This window comes from Embiotoca jacksoni, unplaced genomic scaffold, assembly GCF_022577435.1.
Source record: "Embiotoca jacksoni isolate LCO1_2020_lvr unplaced genomic scaffold, fEmbJac1.0.p SCAF_72, whole genome shotgun sequence".
NCBI lineage: Eukaryota > Metazoa > Chordata > Actinopteri > Embiotocidae > Embiotoca > Embiotoca jacksoni.
Window position 1 is genome coordinate 1,268,634 of NW_027185428.1, and position 20,546 is coordinate 1,289,179.

The window sequence follows — 20,546 nt, forward strand, 5'->3', positions numbered from 1 at the left end:
AGGGAGGGAGGAGGGAGAGAGGAGGAGGGAGAGAGGAGGGAGAGAGGGAGTGAATGTTGTGACTGACAGGTCCAGAGTCTGTTGATGTGGTCAGGTTGTCAGTTTGAGAGAGTCAGAGATAAAGAAGTGGTCGGAGACATGAAGTGGAGTTACAGTGAGGTTAGATGTGGAGCAGTTTCTGGTGAAATATAGTCCAGGTGGTTCCAACCTTTGTGAGGAGGAGGGGAAGGACTGAGTGAGACAGCAAAGGAAGACAGGAAGAGCACAAGGTCAGATGACTTCTCAGTCTGGATGTTAAAGAAGGACAAGTGGAGGACCATTTTCTGGGACATTTAACAGGAGGACGTCTAATTCGTCCATTAAATCTCCCAAAGGACCTGGAGGACGGTAGAGGACAACAATGTTTAATTGTGCCGGATGAGTAACTGTCACAGCATGAAACTCAAGAGACAGTGAGGTAGGAAGTGGACGTGGGTAAAGAGAAAACCTCCATTTGGGGGAGATGAGTAGACCTGTACCCCAAACACTTCCTGGTTTTTATAACAGGGTTGGCTACAGCTGGTCAGACCACACCTCCTGCTCATTAGACCACACCTCCTGCTCGTTAGACCTCCTGGGAATAGAAACTCACCACTGATTACTAAACAAAGAAAACGTTCACACAGTCTCTAGATTTTGTCCCTACTTCTTTTGGAGAGTCTTTTTTACCTCAAACTGGTGGAAAGTCAAATACAATTTAGGCCTTCGTAGAATTGGAAATAAAAGACCAGCAGTTTAACTCTAAACTTGTTCTCTTTGACTCACAGTTACTTGAGTGAAAACAAGAACCCAGACATCACAGCAAACAGTCTTTCTCCTCTCAGTATGAAGTTCATCTGCTTCAACTGTCAGTGACCAACGATAAAGTTGATAGCATCCTCAAAGTTAGCATGTTGCTAACGATTTAATCCACAAACTCAAAAATAACAATAATCCTTTACATCCCTTCATTACAGCTGTTCTTAGTTAACAGAGTGGTTGTTAGCCTTGTTGTTAGCGTAGCCACCACAGCCAGTCTGACTAATCGATGACAGATATGGATGTGATCGATATTGAACGGCATGTCCAGCACAATTATAAAAAACTGTCAGTAAAAGACAATAATGATATTGAGAGTTTGTGGATTATTTTTTCTCTCCACCGTCTCTCTCTATCTAACAAAGTTATATTGTTGTGTGTTTTCTTTTGCTGTCTTAAATTGGCTCATGAGTATAAATAAAGAAAAATTATTAAATATAAGATTTACGTGACTTTTCCACTCACGTGTTCTCGTCCTCTTCAGAGAGTGTATCGAGTGCCGGCTGTTCAACTCGGGGAGACTCGCAGACAACCAGACCTGCCAGCGGCTCTGCAAGGATGAAATCATCACTGTGGAGACCCTCAGTGAGTACACACACACACACACACACACACACACACACACACACACACACACACACACACACACACACACACACACACACACACACACACACACACATCTGACTGGCAGATAAAAGTAATGACATCTGTAGCATCTGCAACAGTTTCAGGGAAATTTTAAAACTCTTTTCCAGAAAGAGAATTTCATAATTTTCTGTTCCAAGTCCATGAATATCAGGGAGTTTTGTTTGCATGTTGAAATTTGAGTTTCCATTTATTAAAATGTAATATTTTCCACATCTGTATCTATAATGTTAGTCAGCTGGTTATTGTCAGTGTGAATGTTTGGTGGCATTAATGTTCACTGACACAAATTAAACATGTAGCTTATTAGGTTGTGAGATAATTACTGTTATTGTCAGTTAATTCTTAGCAGAACTGCTAGCGAAGAATAAATCCCCCACAGACCTTAATCTATAAATCATGAGTGCCGTTCAGTCAGGAGATATTTCAGTGTGTTATAAATCCACAGTGATTTGTAGCAATAATGAGTTTAAAACAGCCTCCAGTGTAATACTGAGATTATACAACAAGTTACCAACTAAATAAAACATGTCATCTACATCTGTTCATATTGTGGAGCAATTCACTCTCTAAATATAAAACTTTTTGTTAGTGTGATCTCTGTTTTCATGGCAACACATGGGGTATGACTAATAACTGCAAAACAATCAGTCCCGTCAGTAGACTCTTATATAACGTATGTAATGTTCACTACTCCAGGAAGTCGTCAGACCCTTAGCAACCACCTAGCAACAGAGGATTTATAGTCTTCAACTGAACAAAGATATCTGAGGAACAAAGATTTCTGAGGAACAAAGATTTCTGATGAACAAAGATATCTGATGAACAAAGATATCCATCGACTCCTGTGTTTTTAACATTTTAGCTCCGTGTCGTGTGTTCAAACCAAACCGGTCCAGCTAGCCTCCTCTAGGATTGTAAGTGCGTGACTATCCGTGGTGTTACGGTACGGGTGCTTGGAGCGACCAAAAAGGACCAAAAGAGACCCGACTTCACCAAATGGGTCATTTAATAGAACTATAACAAGTAGAAACTACATTATATTACATATTATATGAAACTTTATTCTAATTCTATTTTCCCATTGAGGAGGTGGAGGGATATTTGTAGTGATGAGCAGGATGTGATATCATGATGATTTGACCAATCAGATCTCTGGATCAGAACTACTTGTTGTATGATGACGGTTCTGTGTGCAGGTATTGAGGCGGTTATCGGACCGGTCTATCTCGGCTCAGATCTGAAGTGTTTCATTCTGCGCTAGTTTAACTGTCTGACCGGCCATAATGACCTCCACATGTACATTCCTGATACTCTGCGCATGAGAAGGAGGGGCTGATGGGGGTCGGGGGGAGGGGGGTACCTCACCCTCCCTCGTGAGGATTTAAAAGAGTTTGCATGACAACACCCAGAATATCAGCATGTCAATCAAGACTTCTCAGCGCTGACCTCAGATCAGCGTCACAGTTTTTCTTTGGTGGTTCCATGTGTTTTTTAATTATTTGTTTCATGATTGGACCTTTTTACAGATACAGATGTAAAGAATATGATTTTAACATCATGTATGAATGAAAAATTCAAGTTATGTAACAAACACCAACTCAGCGTGAAGTTCCCCTCAGGTTTCATCTCTTCTTTTCCTTTTTCTCTCTTTGTTCTTGAATTGAAAACCAAACCTTTAAAAGTGCTGATATTAATAATGTGGAAATGAGGCAGCTAATAAAACTGATAATGAATGAATCAATTTGTTTGAGTTTAGTAAGATTCCTGAAATGAAAAGTGTGTTTGTGTGTTTCTGTTGCAGACACGGAGGACTCGGCCGCCGTGTTGTGTCTCTACAAGACCGACAGCGACTGTGTGATGAAGTTCACGTACTCGGAGCACGCCAGCGGTCAGTCGGTGCTCACCGCTCTGAAGGAGCCAGGTCAGTGCTTCAAATAACAAACCTCACGTAGCTTTTCTGCTGCTGCCGTCACATCGGCTGCTTCTCAGTCGAAACCTCGCATTCAGAAACACACAGCGGAGAAGATAATCCTTCTGCTTGTTATGGACTCCTCATGTTCAAGATGTTGGCCAGTAAAAAGGTCCTGCCTTGGTACGTGTGTGTTGGACTGTTGGTGCTTTAAGACTGCAGAGGATACACCTGATGCAATCAAACCAGGGACTCTGTCTTTGGCTGCTTTTTTAATCAAACCTTTGGCAAGTTATGATGACTCAGCATTCTAGAAATGCAGCCTACCAAGTGCGGATCGTTTTGACCGCCACTGTTTTTAGTCATTTGATTTTTCTGCTGAGTGATTATTGTTGACGGCTTCACTAGGAAACAGTCTAAATAAATGGTGTGCTGTGTTTAACCTCAGAGTGCAGCGGTGGGCCGGATGCCTTCATGGTGCTGCTGGCGGTGGTGGGCAGCATTCTGCTGGTGGGAGTGGTGTTGCTCGCTGTGTGGAAGCTGGTCATCACCATCCATGACAGGCGGGAGTTCACTCGCTTCCAGAACGCACGCTCACGCGCCCGATACGAAATGGTAAGGATGAGCCCGTCGTGTGTTCGTAGCAGCGCTACTGTTGCCATGGCAGCGAAAGGCTCCTTCTCCCATATATAACAGATCTTCAGTCGTTTTACAAACTTTACATTCAGCTTCGTGTTTGAAGTCTTCATTTTGGAGCCAAAGCTTCTGAAATTACATTTTCCTGCATGTTCGCAGTAACAAGTACTGAACACATTCACAGTTCATCCCCCTCTATTCACAAGCGCCAGACTCTTACTATTTATTATATTCATATTTTTCAAATATGTCTTTTTATTTATGAGAGACTCAAAAGAAGGACATATTCCTGAACAGTTTAAGAGTTACTTTAAACTAAAGTCACAGGTTCATTCTTACTCTAATCTTCATCCTCCTAAACTTCTCACCTACAGAGGTAAATTTTCAATAAGATATATTGGTGCCAAATTATGGGATGTCTTCTCCCATCTGACAGAAAGCTGTTTCTCTATAAAATGCTTTAAAAGGTGCTTAAAAAACACATTAACTGCTGTTTTGTAACTCCAACATGCACACACACACTCATATCTTTGTGCTTTTATATTAACTTCATTATTTTTGCTGTGGTTGTCATACATTTTGTTGTAATTTGTTTCCATTATTTTTATGTAGCAATATTATTTCTGCATGTAAACTTTGACTGTGAACTTTTAACATTATCCAGGTGCAGGCTTCAGATGAGCCCCCTGTGTTTTTTTTTACCTCTTCCTGCACAGAATTTTTTTTATCTTGCAAAATCTTGTGTTTTTAAATTTGTGCCAAATAAATCAAATCAAATCAGAAATCAAGTGTTGCCACTTGATGGTGAACTGAAAGAGGATAAAACTCCTCAGACGAAACACGTGAAGTAACGTGATAAAAAAAAAAAAAAAAAGACTACATGGAAAATATATTATTTCATAAATGGCGATAAATTCCCTGATAGTCCATGAAATTCCTCGACCCGTGGGAACCCAGAGTATCAGACAGCCCCCCCTGCTAGTGCTGCTGTGTAACTTCCTGTCCTTGTTTCTCTCCCTCACAGGCCTCCAACCCACTCTATAAGCCAGCCGTCTCCACACATTTTGTAGAGACGGATTTGATGTACGGGAAATCCCACAACGGAGGGGTCCACTGATCCGTCAGCGCCGGGCGCAGGAGCACCAGTCTGACGTCCAGACCCCTGGAGGATAGGGCGGAGGTGGACGGTGGACCGAACACCTTCCTCCCTCTGCACAGTGCACACCCACACACTGATAACACAATGATTTCAAGTGTGTCCAAAAGGGGAATCTGTGGCCTTTTTATCTTTACAGAGAAGATTCGAGCCCACCACAGACAAAAGATCTGACTATCATGGCAACGAATCACAACCTCCTCCATCTCGTTAAGACGGAGAGAAAAATCAGAGTAAAGTCAGCTGAGTTTTTCTGCAGCAACACGAGACAAACAAACATGAAACCATGACTTTAACCACGTCAAACTACCAGTCATTCTTTATATAGAGCAGCAAGGCATTGGCTTATTTTTGTATATTTTTATAAACACTAAAGATGCATTGTAGTATAAACTATGAAGCCAACGGTACTTTGGACATTTACTAAGCAATAGACTTCTTCCCATCATTTTGCACAGAGAATATTAGGTGTCAAGTCTTGTAAAGATTTTAATTTCTTCTATGTGTGTGTGTGTGTGTGTGTGTGTGTGTGTGTGTGTGTGTGTGTGTGTGTGTGTGTGTGCGCGCGCTACAATTGCACCCCTCTTGTCTTAATCTGAATTACAGGGTACCAACCACAGACTGTATAAAAGTGCATGTAGGTTCTGGTCTGATTAAAGAGGCTGATGCAGAAGTGCCTTAAACTTCATGACAGCTCTGGCTCCATAGATTCCCATTCAACTTCTTATTAAATACAAGGTCAATACATTCTTACCAGGACTCATTATAGTGCCATTTGTGAAAGTCACTCCTTCTTATTAGTTTTCTGGAGGTCCATCTGAAAATAATCCCTTATTCATTAGAAAAGAAGATTCAAAAAGACCTGTTTTTGGGGGCGTGTCTGTTTGATTGACAGGCCTGTGGTGCAGTCAGGTTACAGCTATCGGTGGGCGGAACGTAGTATCCGCTGGCTCTTCCCCCAGCTCATCCAAATATGGTCACTTCCTGCTCCAAACCACTCCGAACTAGCAAGATGGTGACGGCCAACATTTTCCAGGTGGAGACGCAGATGTACGTTTCCTTCTTTCATTTAAATACAAGACGCATATTACTATTTCATTGGTTAAAAAAAGTACTGTTGACGTACACAGCAATATGAAACTTCTCTATTTGCCTGTAAGTGATTTATAATTTGAAACTGAAACCATTTATAATTTGATTAAATTAGCATCAAGGATTTACTTATTTTGTGGTTTTTTATATTGTTGCAAATTATTAAAAAAAAAAAATTTTTTTACTGCTGGTCGGAAAAAACAAGCAATATAAAGATGTCATCTTAAGAATGAGCCAATTGTGACCAAATGACCTTTTGAAATTGACAATAAGTGAGTTTCAGTCCTGATCTGCAGCAGTGCTACACTGTATAAGTGGGAGCGATGAAAACAAGCACGTCCCAAGGTCATGAAGGATTCTGGATACACAGAAAATACGTGTTGTTATAACCACGATAGTGTTCGATTTGTTGACAGTAAAATATCAGCAGCCTGTGAATCTGTTAACGCCACTCGTTAAACAGTAAATAAGCAGCACCACTGCAGTCTCTCATGCTGAAGGTCCAGCATTCATGGTTGGAGACGGATCTCCGTCTCCCTGCAGAGTCCGTAGTGTGACTGCTTAGTGACGCCGTGTCCTCCCTGCCACCAGAGGGAGTGGGTGGAAACACCAGCTCATAAATCTACCGTAGTTATTCCCCGTGGAGGAGGCGGAGTCTCGGCGGCTTTGTGGCTCGTTTGGCGGCAGGGACTTGCAGTTTGTGTGTGTCTGAGAGTGTTTGAGTGAGGAGAGTGTGTGTAAATAATATTACATGAGAACATGTGTACATAGAGTGCCAAAGGAAATGAAAATATTTTCCGTTGTGGAGTTTGGACTTTGCTCAGCTGTGTCTTGGTTGAGTTTACTAAAACTCACCGACCACTAACTTTTTCAGCTCAAACTTAAATCTTTTGTGGCATTCTTCCTGTAGAGTCCTCACAAGGAGATAACAGCCCACCTTCACCTAACACCACAGAGCACAATAATAAATCTGTTTATGTCAATCCAGCGTCTCTCTCATGTTTGGCTCGGTTCAGCTCTACGCAACGGATTTTGCAAAGGTGCCAAAAACGTAACATACGAAGGAGGAGTGGCATCAGTCTGGGGTCCAACCTGAAACATCACGCGTGTGTATATGCACACGTCCAAGTTTAATAAAAACGTGTTGCAGCAGTGGTTCTGACCTTCAGAGTGGGATGTGTAGTTGCACGGACAGGAAGGCTGTTCAAACACAGGAGGACCCGAATGGGTCCTCTGATGCTGCGACTTCACCTCATTTGTTCGACTCCTCCCAGATACGATGATGCTGCTGAAGCATTTTCAGAATGTACGGAGGTCCGGAGGGGCCATCGAGAGAAAAAAACTTAACCGTGTGGACGAATTCACGAAGCGAGGCCACGAGATACTAAATGGCACGAGATAGCATTTTATGTACATGTTTTAATTCGTTCGTGTGCACGAGATAAATTTCTATATAGAGACAGAACAACTGTTTCTCCTCGGTATGAAGTTCACTGTTGACCAACTATAGTCGATAGCATCCTCAAAGTTAGCTTGTTGCTAACGATATAATCCACAAGCTCTCAATATCATAAACATGCGAACGAAATACTATCTCGTGATCACAATATTGTAATTCGAGCGCACAATTACATCTTTTTTTATGTCCACTCTGGAGTTTTGTAAAAATAACTGTGTAATTACATATTTAATTAATTCAACTCAGCATTTTGCAGTGTAATTTCAAAGTATTGCACCTACTCTGTACAATTATTGTCAATAATTGTGTGAAAAATCATGAAGCTGAATCTCAATCCATATGTGTATACTCTTGAATCCTGAAGCATATGTTTGCGAAAGTGTACACAAATATGTAAAAAAAATAAGAGTTGGTAACATTTACATAAATCTCTAAATGTGCAGACACATCTGAGGACACATTTAAGAATTAGAAACAGATTCAGTTAAAAAAATAAAAAAAATAAAAAAAAAAAAATCTGTTTTTGCATTAACATGTACCAAGATGAGGTTTCACAAATTTGAACATCCATTTGCAAATGCAAATACAGCTGCTTCAGGAAGTATTCAGACCCCTTCACTTTGTGCACACTTTGTGTTTTAGATATTGTTTTAGATATTTGTAGTATGGTCAGGTCAGATCCACCGCTGGCTCCTCCCCCAGCTCGTCCAAATATGGTCACTTCCTGCTCCAAACTGTTCCGAACTAGCAAAGATGGTGACGGACAGAATCTGAACTGGAGGATTCATAACGTTCACAAACCAACGATGACATCACTGATGGTTGATGACATCACTGATGGATGATGACATCACTGATGGTTGATGACATCACTGATGGTCTCCACTTGGTCTCTCCTCAAATGTTCTCTGGGTTTCAGGTCACTCCTGCAGGATGTCTGCTGCTGTGCTGCTACTGCCAGTCCTGTCTTCGACTCATTGAGTTTTACTTTGATTTTAGTCATCAGTAACATTTGACGTCCAACAAGTGAGAACATATAACCAAAAGGGAGACGTGATTTTTGTTCATCTTCATTCAGCGCGAGACCCACAGAGGAAGAATAGAACGACGGAGAGAGCAGCCAAGATGTAATTACAGCCTGCATCGGGTTTCTGCTATAATTATATAATACATGTGTGATCACAGAGCATTTCTCTTTGTTTGCTGAGAACCACGCAAGACCTTTCGTCTATTCTCTAGATTATAGTACCACAAATAGTTATTTACAGCCAGTAATTGAGTAAATATTGTGGGCGGTCTTCGAGCCCCCAGTGATCTTCCTATCCAGCCCTCTAGCTGGAGAGTTTGAGTGGCTCTTCTTTAGACACTACAGTGTGCTTCCAACCTAATGCCACGAGTTGGATGAAGTCCTGCTTTAACATGACAGAGTAGATGATATTAAAATGTTCTGACCCAACAGCCACGTTTAGCAGATTACTGCATCCAGTTCAGAAATGTGGTCATAAGGCTTCAGGAGATCCTGGATGCAGCAGGTCAATGCCATTAGTTTTCAAGTGCTCTGTTCAACATGTGTGCCAAGTTACTGTTTCTATGTACTTCTGGCTTTTAAATGTACTAACAGCATGGCGGTATTCCCAGATGTACAGTCCCGTTTCCTGCCCTCTGCTGCCCCCTAGTGAAGGATGTCAGTGTAGATTTAGGCTCTGGTGTGGAACAATGCAAGAACATGTTTGGTTTGTTAATAATCCAGGTCATGCAGGTTGTCTATGTGGGAGAATAAACTTTTTTTTTTTTTTTTTTTTTATCATACTGATCTTAAATCAGTGTTTACTAAATTATAAAAAAAAACACTTTCTTTAACTCTGACAAGTTTAATAGATGCGAGAAAGGAGCAGCAGCTGTCTGAGATATTTTTTCTGAATATGCCAGAAGAGAATCTTCCTGATTTACAACGACCAGATTGTATTTTGAGTAAAGTTTTTAAACACTGGGAGGCGCTGGGAGAAAGTGAAAGTTGTCCTGTTTCCGCAAATTCAGTCATGAAAGATCCAATTTTATCAAAAGAATAATTAAAACTGACAAAAGTAATTGGCCTTCACATTTAATAAAAAAAATTACTTTGCTTTCGATTTTTAAATTCAACAAGATATTTTAAATATTTAAGAAAATGAAAATCGCAACGACAACACGACCTTCAGAGTCAACCGCTACAAACCGATGAGTCGTGACTTCCTGTCAGCAGTACTTCAGTCCACTCTTCCAGAGCAAACTGAGCCAGCGCTCTCAGGTTTGAAGGCTGCCTTCTCCAGATGCCATTTTTCAGCTCTTTTCATGGATTGACAGGATTCAGATTATAGAAAGGTCTAATGTTTTACTTTTTAGGCTTTGTAGGGTGATTTTAATTTTGTGTTTTGGGTCATGATCCTGTTGGAGGACAGAACTTTCTGACACTGGGCAGCATGTTTCGCTGTAGCATACCTTGACAGACTTGAGATTTCATTGAGCCCGAAACAGAAGTGAACATATTCCAGTTTTTTTTTTATAGCAGGTGTTCTTTTCTTGGATAACTTTTTTTTGGTCTTTTTGTCTGTGAACACAGGGTTGATGTGACTCACCAAAAAGCTCCAATTTAGTCTCATAAAGTGTTAGTTCTGTCATCTGATTGGCCCATCCCCACAAGCCAACCCGCTAGGTCGTGTTTTTTGTTTTACTTATTTTCAATATGTCATTTCCTCTTTCTATTTTGGTTTCTCACTGTCCCTCTCATTTCAGATGTCTTTATTTCCCTCCCTCATGTTTTTTCCCTCTGTGTTTGGGATAGCTTGTCCTGCAGGGCACCTGCCTGATGTGTATCTATTCTGTATTATCTGGGCCCGTTTGTTCTTATAGTTTATGTTCTTTGTTCCATCAGTTTATTTCCTACCCTTGCTTCGACTCGTGTTTGTCTTCCCACCCCGCCTTGCTATCGCTGCCTTGCCTGCACTTTTTTGTACTTAATCTTATCGGGTGTTATTCTGACCCTGATGTTACAAATTGCTTCAGATAATGGACTCCTCTCTATATTTGTTCTCAGTGCTGTATTTATTCATCACAACATTTATTACAGAGACTGGAACCTGTGTTTAGGATTAAATAAACTGCCATCGGTTGGTTCAAGTAATATCTATCAGATTTTAATTCGTTCATATCAACGATTAAATTTTCCGCTCACACAAAAGTCACTTATGGAGTGGCACAAGGTTCGGTGCTGGGTCTTAACACTTTTCACATTGTACAAGCTTCCTGTTGGTAATAATTTGATAAAAAAAAAAAAAACCTGCATAAATTTCCTTTTTTATGCTCATGATACCCAGTCACATGTCTCTATGAAGCCGAATGAAACAAACTAAAGACTGAAAGGTCTGGGTGACCGATAAGTTTTCTACTTTTTCACAAAACTGTTATTGTATTTGGCCCTGAACACCAAAAGGTTACTCTAGATTACCCTGACCTCCTACTATGAGTTATCCTTAAACAAATTCTTCAAATTACACATTAAGCAATAGGACTGCTTTCTTTTATTGACACAATATTAATAAAATCGGGAACATCCTGCCTCAGTGCGATGTAGTAGAAAAGTTGATTCATGCATTTCTTATTTGAAGGCTCAACTACTAATTTTATTGTCATCACATCGTAATTACTCTTTAAAAAGCCAAAATGCTGTAGAGGGAATACTGACGGTTTTAACAAAAGCAGAAAATGAAGAATTGAATTCAAAATTCTTTTGCTGACTAACAAAGCTCTTCATGGCCAAGCTGCATCTGAAAGATCAAACCACATCATCCTGACAGAGCGCTTCCCTCAGAGTGCTGGCCTCGTGGTTTCTAGAGTTTCCAAAAGTAGAACAGGAGGTAGAACTTTCATCTTTCAGATGCTTCTCCGGTGAAACCAGCTCCCAGTTTGGGTTCGAGAGGCAGGAACTGTGCAGTTCTCCTTACTTGCAAAGTTTTGTGGGGTTTTTTCCGATATCGCTGGCCCTGGATTTTCTGTTACTGACCCGTCATCAGATTATTGGTTCCTGTAATCTCTATGCTGCCCCACCCCACCCCCAATTGGTCAACATATGGCCCACCTCTGGTTCTGTCAGAGGTTTTGGGGAAATATTTCCTTTCCACTGCCGATGGTTTTTGTCCCTTAATAAAAGGGAGTGTTTTTTTTCCTCCCAACTGCCGGGTTCCTCTCGATAATGTTTTGAAAATCTTTTGTAATTACTTTTCTCACCTGTTGTCAAAATTAAGAACAAAATGATCTCAGAGTGATGCTTAAAAACTAGTCCACTAACTCCTTATTTTTAGGATCTGGTAACAACTTTCTGAAATGCCTCCAGTTGATCCAAAATATTACGCAAGAGTAGTGACAGAATTTAGCAGAAGAGATCATATTTCTCCGATATAAGCTTGTCATCATGGGCTCCCTGTAAAATATAGAATGCAATTTTACATTTTTAGAATTGAACTATTGTTTCTCTTTGGTTTCGATCTGTAAAGTTCCCTTTTATTGAATTAAACAGCAGCTAATAGCTTATTTAATTTGGAAATTGGGTTTGTGGAAGTAAACCAAAGACCGTTTTTCACGTTTTATGCCTGTTGATGGATAATTCAGGATTTTTTTAAATGACTGGTTTCTACCAGTCATTTAAAAACAAGACAGGTTCGCTGTTTAAAGCTCATTTTTGTACGAGTGTGCATGCATGATTGGATGTGTGTCATAGACCACCAGAGCAGGAAACACCCTCACTGACCCCACCACAGCTCCAGTTTGACACATGCCATTGCCAAGATGTTAAGTCATGGAAGCTGGTCAGTACAGCCCATAAAAATGAAAGAGAGAGAACAATCCAGAACAAAGAGATTATTATCCTCCCCTTTCATCTCTCTACATCCATCACCATCCAGGCCGCTGCATTCGTTGTGCATGTGGAGGCAGCTCACAGTAACAGCTAGCCTCTGAGAGAGTCGGAGCAATAAAACAAGCCCTGCTCCAGAAACATGTTGGGCATGTGTGGAGAGGATATCACGTCATTTCAGGGCAGTAATTACCGTCCACATACTCACATGGACATTCTGCAGAATTTCCTGGTTCTGCGGATCTTTTCCAAATAGTTCAAGGTCATTGGGACTTTATTTGCACAACAAGCAATCTCACCGGTACCTTAAAACCATTAAAGCCCTAAAACCCAAATTGTGAGCTGATAATCCTGTTTATTTCCAATAAGAAGAAACTTTCACATACATTGTTATTGTAATATCATTAATTATAACTTTAAACCTGAACCAGAATGAACAATTTATATGAATAATTAATAAAATTATGATATGTGATGTGGTAGTTGTCAAAAAGTAATCCAAATTTACATTTCTCCTCAGCTCTATTACATGTTTTTGCACCTTGTAGCTCATTGTTTCTACTGATGAACCCAGAGAGACAAAGATAGCAACTACCGGGTATCACGGTGGAGCACCTGGCAGTTAAAGAGAAAAATGATACAAAAACAGAACTAAATGGGGTCAAAATATTGGACTAGATGGTTAAATATCATGTTCTCGTCACTTTATAAGGCGATACAATATCATCAGTAATTGTAGCTGTGTATTTTTTTAAACTTCACTTCCCAACGATCCAAACGGTGCCGCATGTGTGACATTAGTCAGTTGGAAGTTGCGTTAACCTCGCTGGCAACAACCACCGCTATATATTAAAAATGGCGTCACGAACTGTCCCCACAGACGTATAACTTACTCAGAATGTAATATTGCAAATGCAAAGGCTTTCGTCATCAGTGGGCCCAAGACTCAGTCACCATTGTGTTACTTTATTACGCAATACATTTAGACCTAACAGGCTTTTTTAAATGGAAATCTGCAAAAATGTTGACATTAGATCAAATTTGAAGGGTTGCATTCGTAGATTTAACAAAAAGGTATCTGCATTACAATAAAGCATGATTAAGATCTTATGTTTTTAATTGGCTCAGAGGTGTTTGGCTGGACTGGAACAGCCATGAACATATCTGTCTGACTGAATCAATGTGGGATGATTAATAATGTTACATCCCCGGCCGGCTGAATGTCACAACCTCCTGTATCTGTTTCAAAGTAAAAGCCCTCATTTCAAATTAAAAGCCTTCAAGATTTTGATATAATTTCGTTTCCAAAAAAGTTTAGATGCTGCAAAATAAAAACAATGCGTTTCGAATTGAAAATAAAGATTTAATTTAAAAAAGCCCAATAAACAGGTGGGGAACCTTATCGACTTCCTGGTTGGGCAGGATAAGCGTGCTCAAAATGAATATACTGCCCAGGTTACTGTACCCCCTACAGATGCTGCCAAACTCAATTCCCAACAGCTTCTTCATTGACTTGGATAACATTTTCACACAATTCATCTGGCAGGGCAAAAAGAATGAAAATAAGTAAATGAAAATAAGTAAACTACAGAAAAGCAAGCAACAGGGAGGACTGGGAGTCCCTAACATAAAGTTCTACCACTGGGCAGCACAAACGCGGTACATACTGTAAATGAGTGGGTGAATCCAGGGGCTACAAACGCATGGATTGACATGGAATCGACAAATTGTGGCTTCCTCACTTTAAAGAACTCCCTTCATAAACTACAAAAGGGCAAAGCTGGAGGTCCAAAATAACTTTATAGTACGGAACACACTGAACACCTGGAACAAGATCATGGTCTACTTTAGATTTAAGAATCATTTTTCAGTTTTGGCTCCCATATGGAGAAACCCGGATTTCCCCCCCTCATGTGAAGACTCTGTGTTCAGGCTCTGGCAGGAGAAGAGTCTGGACCAACATGTCAAACTCTATGAAGGAGGAACAATGGAGTCGTTTGAGGGCCTGAAGAGCAACTACTCTCTCCAACTCTCTCCATTTCTTCCGCTATCTACAAATAAGACATTATATACCCAAAATCTTACGTGCTGCAAACATGTGCTTTTTGGAAGAAATGCTCACACAACCCAAACCAAAAAGATTCATTTCTCATGTCTACAAAACCTTTGGCCTAAATCTTAGTTACTCCACTGATCACATCCGCAAACAGTGGCAGGTTGACATGGAGTCTGATAAAGGAAAATACATTGACATTAATTATGAAAAACACACTTAACATTCTGAGCTGTTGCACAGATAGAGAACGACAAATTAAAATATTACACAGACTGCATTGTACACCACTGCTGAGGGGCAGGCGTGGCCTCGGTTCCCCTACATGGAGGAACTGTAACTCTGAAGTTGGTACTTATATACACGTGTTTTGGAAATGTGCAAAGATACAAACATTTTGGAGAGAAGTGAAGGACGAGGTGGTTTCTTTGATCGGATATGACCTGGAGCTTTTACCTCCTCAATGTATTCTGGCAGCTAAAGTGAGCAGTGGAGTAACGACAACGCCAAACTGATTAGAATACTATTTATCACACGAAAGACTATTCTTAAATTCTGGATCTCTAAAGATTCCCCTTCTACGGACGATTGGTATAAGGGGATTCTGGAAGTTCTTCCTCTGGAAAAGTTGACCTACACTCTACATGACAATGTCAAGGGAATTGTCAAGATATGGAAACCGGTCTTAGACATGGTGGACCCCTCCGGACTGGACTTTGCCCTGCCAGATTAAAAACACTGGTACCAGTGCTGACTTGATGATGTTATAACCAAGATGTACTTATCTCAGACTGGTGATGTGCGAATGTGTTATTATTTGCTGTGGTTGTTTATTTTATTTAATTCCCCTTTTTCTTTTCTTCTGTACTGTATCCTTAAAGTTCTGGAGTTCTGTCTTGTTAAGTTGTAAAATCAAAATAAATATATCTTTTTTTTTTTAAAAAGACCAATATTCTGCAGCTCATCAATCTCCACCGGTGACTGATCTCCGAACACTCATCACCCTGAGCAGCGATGCTGCATTCAAATGGAACTCTTGAGTTCGTGGTTACAACATGGGAAGTCGTGTGCACTATGTGCTTGGCGTTCAAGCAGTCAAGTTGTAAAAACACCGTTGCTAGGAAACTACAATGTGGACGGCGTCGAGAAGCCACAGAGGCTAACACTTTAGCAAGCCAACAGGGGGGTAACATAATGCAGGAAATACAAAGACACAGAGAGAAAGGATGAGGCTGTTGGGGACATCAACATTTTCCTCAGACGGAGGCTGTTATGTAAGTTATGAAGACAAACTCTACATGACTAAAACTACAACACAGTCGGCGTGTGCCAGTCTCCGGCCTGCAGAACTTTAGTCTCCTGTCCATCTTGTCTTTAGCGTCTGGAGCAGTAATTACCTGATTCAGACCTGGATTCAGCCCCCAGCTCTGCACCGATCTGCAGCCTGCCTGCTCACTCCTCCACTCACCTGTCGCTCCGGTCACCTGTCACTCCACCCACCTGTCGCTCCGGTCACCTGTCGCTCCGGTCACCTGTCGCTCCGCCCACCTGTCACTCCGCCCACCTGTCGCTCCGGTCACCCGAGCCACCGCTCCACAGTGCGTAACAGAGGCATCTGACCAATACGGACCCAGCAGCCATCGAAGGAAGCCTCCTCAGTAAATACTATCAACTCTTCAGGGATTATTGGAGCAGTCAATGGGCAGTCAGGTGACACAGATTGGTAGAGGTGTGGAAACAACTGCTAACCAGTTCAGTCCTTCGCCAGCTACTTCTGCTGCTTCACTTTCTTCTCCTGGCGAGGCGTCACTACAGGGAATCACGTGCCACCTCCGGAGCCATATGATGGAGGCCTGGGAAAATGTGGAGGGTTTGCTGTCTACTGCTGACCTACTAAACATGTCATATGTGGTGGGGTGTTGTGGGGAAAGGTGTTGGATTGGGCAGAGGCCATGCTAAGTGTGGATTGGGCAAATTGAATTCCCCATGCTGACTCTCTGCACTCTCACAGTTATAAAGAACACATTGGTTCTGATAAGGATAAGAATGTGTCTTTGGCTTGATATTGCCAGACAGAGAGTCAGATATGTTGTGTCCAGTGGGACCACAATCAACACTTATCATGGACAGTTAGTTCATGAGGTTGGGGGGGCCTTTATGGGACATCCAGGGAATCAGAGGAGTCTCAAAGTATGTCAGTGCTCATTGCTTCGTTAACTGCTGACCTGCAAATTGTTTTTGTTTTTTTCTTGTTTTTGTATTTAGATTGTTGAATATTTTGAGTGTTGTGGACTATTTGTGATTTATATTTTTCATTGTTTTAAAATGTTTCATAGAGCACACATTCAAGTGATTGCAAAAATAATCAGCAGATAAACTGGTGACCAAAAGACTGTTAAGTGCAGCCTGATGTTACTGTGTCCATTTTTGCCTTTTGCAGCTCTTGTTTTGGTATATGTAGTAAAACCAGTAAGTATTTCATTGTTTTATCATTTGCAGCTTTTGTGTAACAGTTTACTTCAAATATTTTTGAAGCCATTTTGAATAAATTCATAATTTTATTGAAGTTTTGTTATTTAAAATAGTTTTTGATCTTGTTCAGTTTGCAATTACATCTCCGTTCACAAGCTGCACCAACTTCAGGTCATGTTTTCTGTTACTTTACTTAATTTCCTGTTATTTTGGTTACTCATGTGTATGATTGCCCTGATTGTTTCCACCTGTGTCCAAATGTTTTCCTGCCCTCTTGTGTATGTCATCTTTGTGTGTCTGTCTGTGCCAGTTTGTTGTCTCGTGCTCACAGGTCCGCACATCATTCTTTTTAGTTTAATACTTTTGTCTCTTCCTCTGCCAAATTGCTACCGCAGCTCATTTTAACGTCCTTAATGGTTACGTGCAACATTTTTTTTTTATGCTCGGCCAAATGTTCTTATTCTTCTCCTCTTGTTTAATTTGTGACGATAGCCCGCCTCAATTTAATTGGTTTGAAAGTCCGAACCATTCATAAACTGTTTTCACACTGCAAACAAACTGGACCATTTAGTTTGATCTGGACCGAGACCATCTCTTTTGGTCCTGATATTTTGGTTCGGACCAAATGGACTGAAAAGTCAGAGAATCGAATCAGACAAAGAAGTTTTGAAAGAAGCCTTCGTCTCAATATTAACTTGTTAATTTTACTTGAAATCTATCTGCATTTACTTACTTTTAAGAGGTTGCTCCAACTTAAAAAAGGGCAAGTGAAATCATCTTGTTCTTTCTAAGTGTTGGCAACTTCAATAAAACAAGTTAGTCTGGCTCAAGTGAACAGTGGAGTCTGTGCTGCACTGCTGAATTTGAAGTTCTGATTTATTTTTATTCTGGCCGTTTAAACAAGAAACATCTTTCAGTTCTACATTTAAAACTTATTTAATGAGCATTCTTTCAAATCAATGTTAAGTTAAAGAAAGAACATCTGTATCATGAGCTCCGTTTACAGCATCCTGCCTTTCCTTCTATTTCTGTCCACATTTAACATGCGTTTTGCATTTATTACCCTCAGGACAGACATGATGTCAGTCGTATAAATAATTTTGTTCACTGTTTTGGTTGTTTAATCACGATGCAGACTATTCACTCGCGTAACCAGTTCGCCAGTTGTAGGACATGGAAATGATGATGAATCTCCTATTAAAATGCAGCTGTAATCTACAGTATGTCACAATTACGACGTCTGAGACGGACTTTCCATGTGTGGGTTTGAATGGGAGAGGTGCACTGAAAATGAAGACAGGGCAGATCATTTCCTCCCAGATCTGGAACCAATTCAGGATAGTTTTACCCAGCAGTCATTGGTATCTGTGTATGTGTGTGTGCTCTTACATTAACTCACGATTCTGACTCCAAGAGATTTCATGTTATAAATGGGGGATTCACATTGTTTACTATGGACTTCCTGTAATAACACCGAATTTATGAGTATAAATATGTTTTTCCGAGGGCTGATATGTTTTCGTTCATTGAGACACAAAATTGTCACAAAATTTCTTACACAAGTAAAGTTACTCTTGCTGTGTACGCACTCTTATCGCTGTCATGCTTGCTCACTGTGCCGCTTCCCCCCAACAACCCAGGTTCTGTTGCTACATAGTGTACTATGTAGTGAACAAAATCCACTCAGATTGACCACTTGTCCACTACGTAGTGTGCTAGATAGTAAACACATGACAATCCCAACGTAGCATGTGCTCAGTCTACACCCATGCAACGGCTTTTGGTGTGTTACCTTAAGATTGTTTAAACAGTATGAATTGTGAGGCTTAGTGCCTTCAAATGATCCATAGTTTGTCAAATTTGATTTAGAATGGGAAAATCCCATTTCAAATAGAGCAGGTGACTGTTCAGGGGTCATAAGAGCTAAGATCTAAAATAAGAGCAACTGAAGACCTTCAACTAACTGAGCGACTCTAACGGCCCCAAAACCACCGTGCAGCTCTTTGGTGTCATCCTTTATTTAACATAATTTAAACCGTCATTCAAAACTAAACTGACAAATTGTGATGTAAAATTTAAAAAAATCATCACTGACTTGGAAATATGTTTCTGGCCATCTGGCAAATAAAAGACCAGTATTCATAAACTTTTTAGCTCTGTTTTGGTCTGCACCTCTGAAAGAAATGTCTTTAAATTTAGCTTCTAAATGCTCCACTACGTTCACCAGATGGTTGCTAACTGTCTGCTGTTTGGTGCTGAGCAAATGGTGTACAACGGGTTGGTCTGGAAATGGAAAAAGCTCATTTGAAACGATGTTGATAGTGAACCGAAGTAGTCACATTATCCACAGGATTTTATCCACGTGTAACACAGAAGAAAGTCATTTTGATTGGCGCTCACTATTGCTGTACAACTGTTGTTCAAATCCTCCTTAGATTCTGCTTTGGGCTTTATACTCCTGTTGTTGTGAAGGTATGCTGGGAAAACAGTTCCCTTCTTTACCTTTAGAATGTGTACATCATTACTGAATACTGGAAGGCACATAACATCTGGAAAACCTCACATATGGTGTTGCACACTGTTCCTTTTACTTGGCAATGCCTTCAACACCCCCTGCCCCCCAACCCCACACTGGCCTGTTGTTGAGCAACTGAGCTGACAGGAATCTGCAGGGGAGCTGGGCAGAGGAACTCACAGGAACAATCATTTTCTCCTGTTGAAACACAGCACACACAAAACTTAACTTAAGAAATGCCAACAATCAACTGTAAATGAAATGACTAAATGTAACGTGAAGGAGTGGTCATAGTAACTGCCTGTTTTAAAGATATACAGTTTTCTTTCTTAGCTCATTGTTTTTGTTTTTATGGCGCAATTACTGTTTTTGTTTTTTTCACTCACCACTTTCATCAACCCTGAGGCAGCTCAGCGAGCCAGCTTTCATTGAACCTCTGCACACCAAATGACAGGCCAACAAATGTAACACTTAACCGTTGAGAAACAAATTCTAGCAGCTACGTTGCTTCTCTTCTGTTGCTTGGACCAAGCCAGAGCTTAAATGAGACAGAATATACAGCCAGGGCCATGCAACGCCAGGGTCTTCAGAGCTACTTGGAGTACCCTGATTGAATAGAGCTTAATACCTCGGTGATTGTTTCCAAGAAGTTCCCAAAAGAAGGTCCAAGTCCTCTCCCAAAGCAAATAATCCCCAAGTCCTGCTGGCATTTTTAGGGTTTATTTATTTTTGGGAAAAAATGCAATTGAGTTTTATTTATATAGCACCAAATCACAGCACAACAGGTTATTCAGGGCACTTAACATGGTAATATTCTTAAAATACAACTTAACAACTGTGGAACCCCAAACAATCAACAATTCCCTGTGAGCGGCTGG

At 40.7% G+C, this 20,546-nt stretch overlaps 1 protein-coding gene across 1 annotated transcript in view; it reads left to right on the forward strand.

Annotated features, from left to right (window-relative positions):
- The window catches only part of itgb5 (integrin, beta 5), a 51,626-nt gene extending 44,362 nt beyond the window's left edge, over positions 1 to 7,264 (forward strand). Inside the window, exons 13-16 of the mRNA XM_069177368.1 lie at positions 1,322 to 1,422; positions 3,290 to 3,409; positions 3,846 to 4,012; positions 5,058 to 7,264. Coding sequence (XP_069033469.1) covers positions 1,322 to 1,422; positions 3,290 to 3,409; positions 3,846 to 4,012; positions 5,058 to 5,150 — 481 coding nt within the window. The 3' untranslated portion in view covers positions 5,151 to 7,264. The remainder of the gene's footprint in view (positions 1 to 1,321; positions 1,423 to 3,289; positions 3,410 to 3,845; positions 4,013 to 5,057) is intronic.
- Positions 7,265 to 20,546: the final 13,282 nt, after the last annotated feature.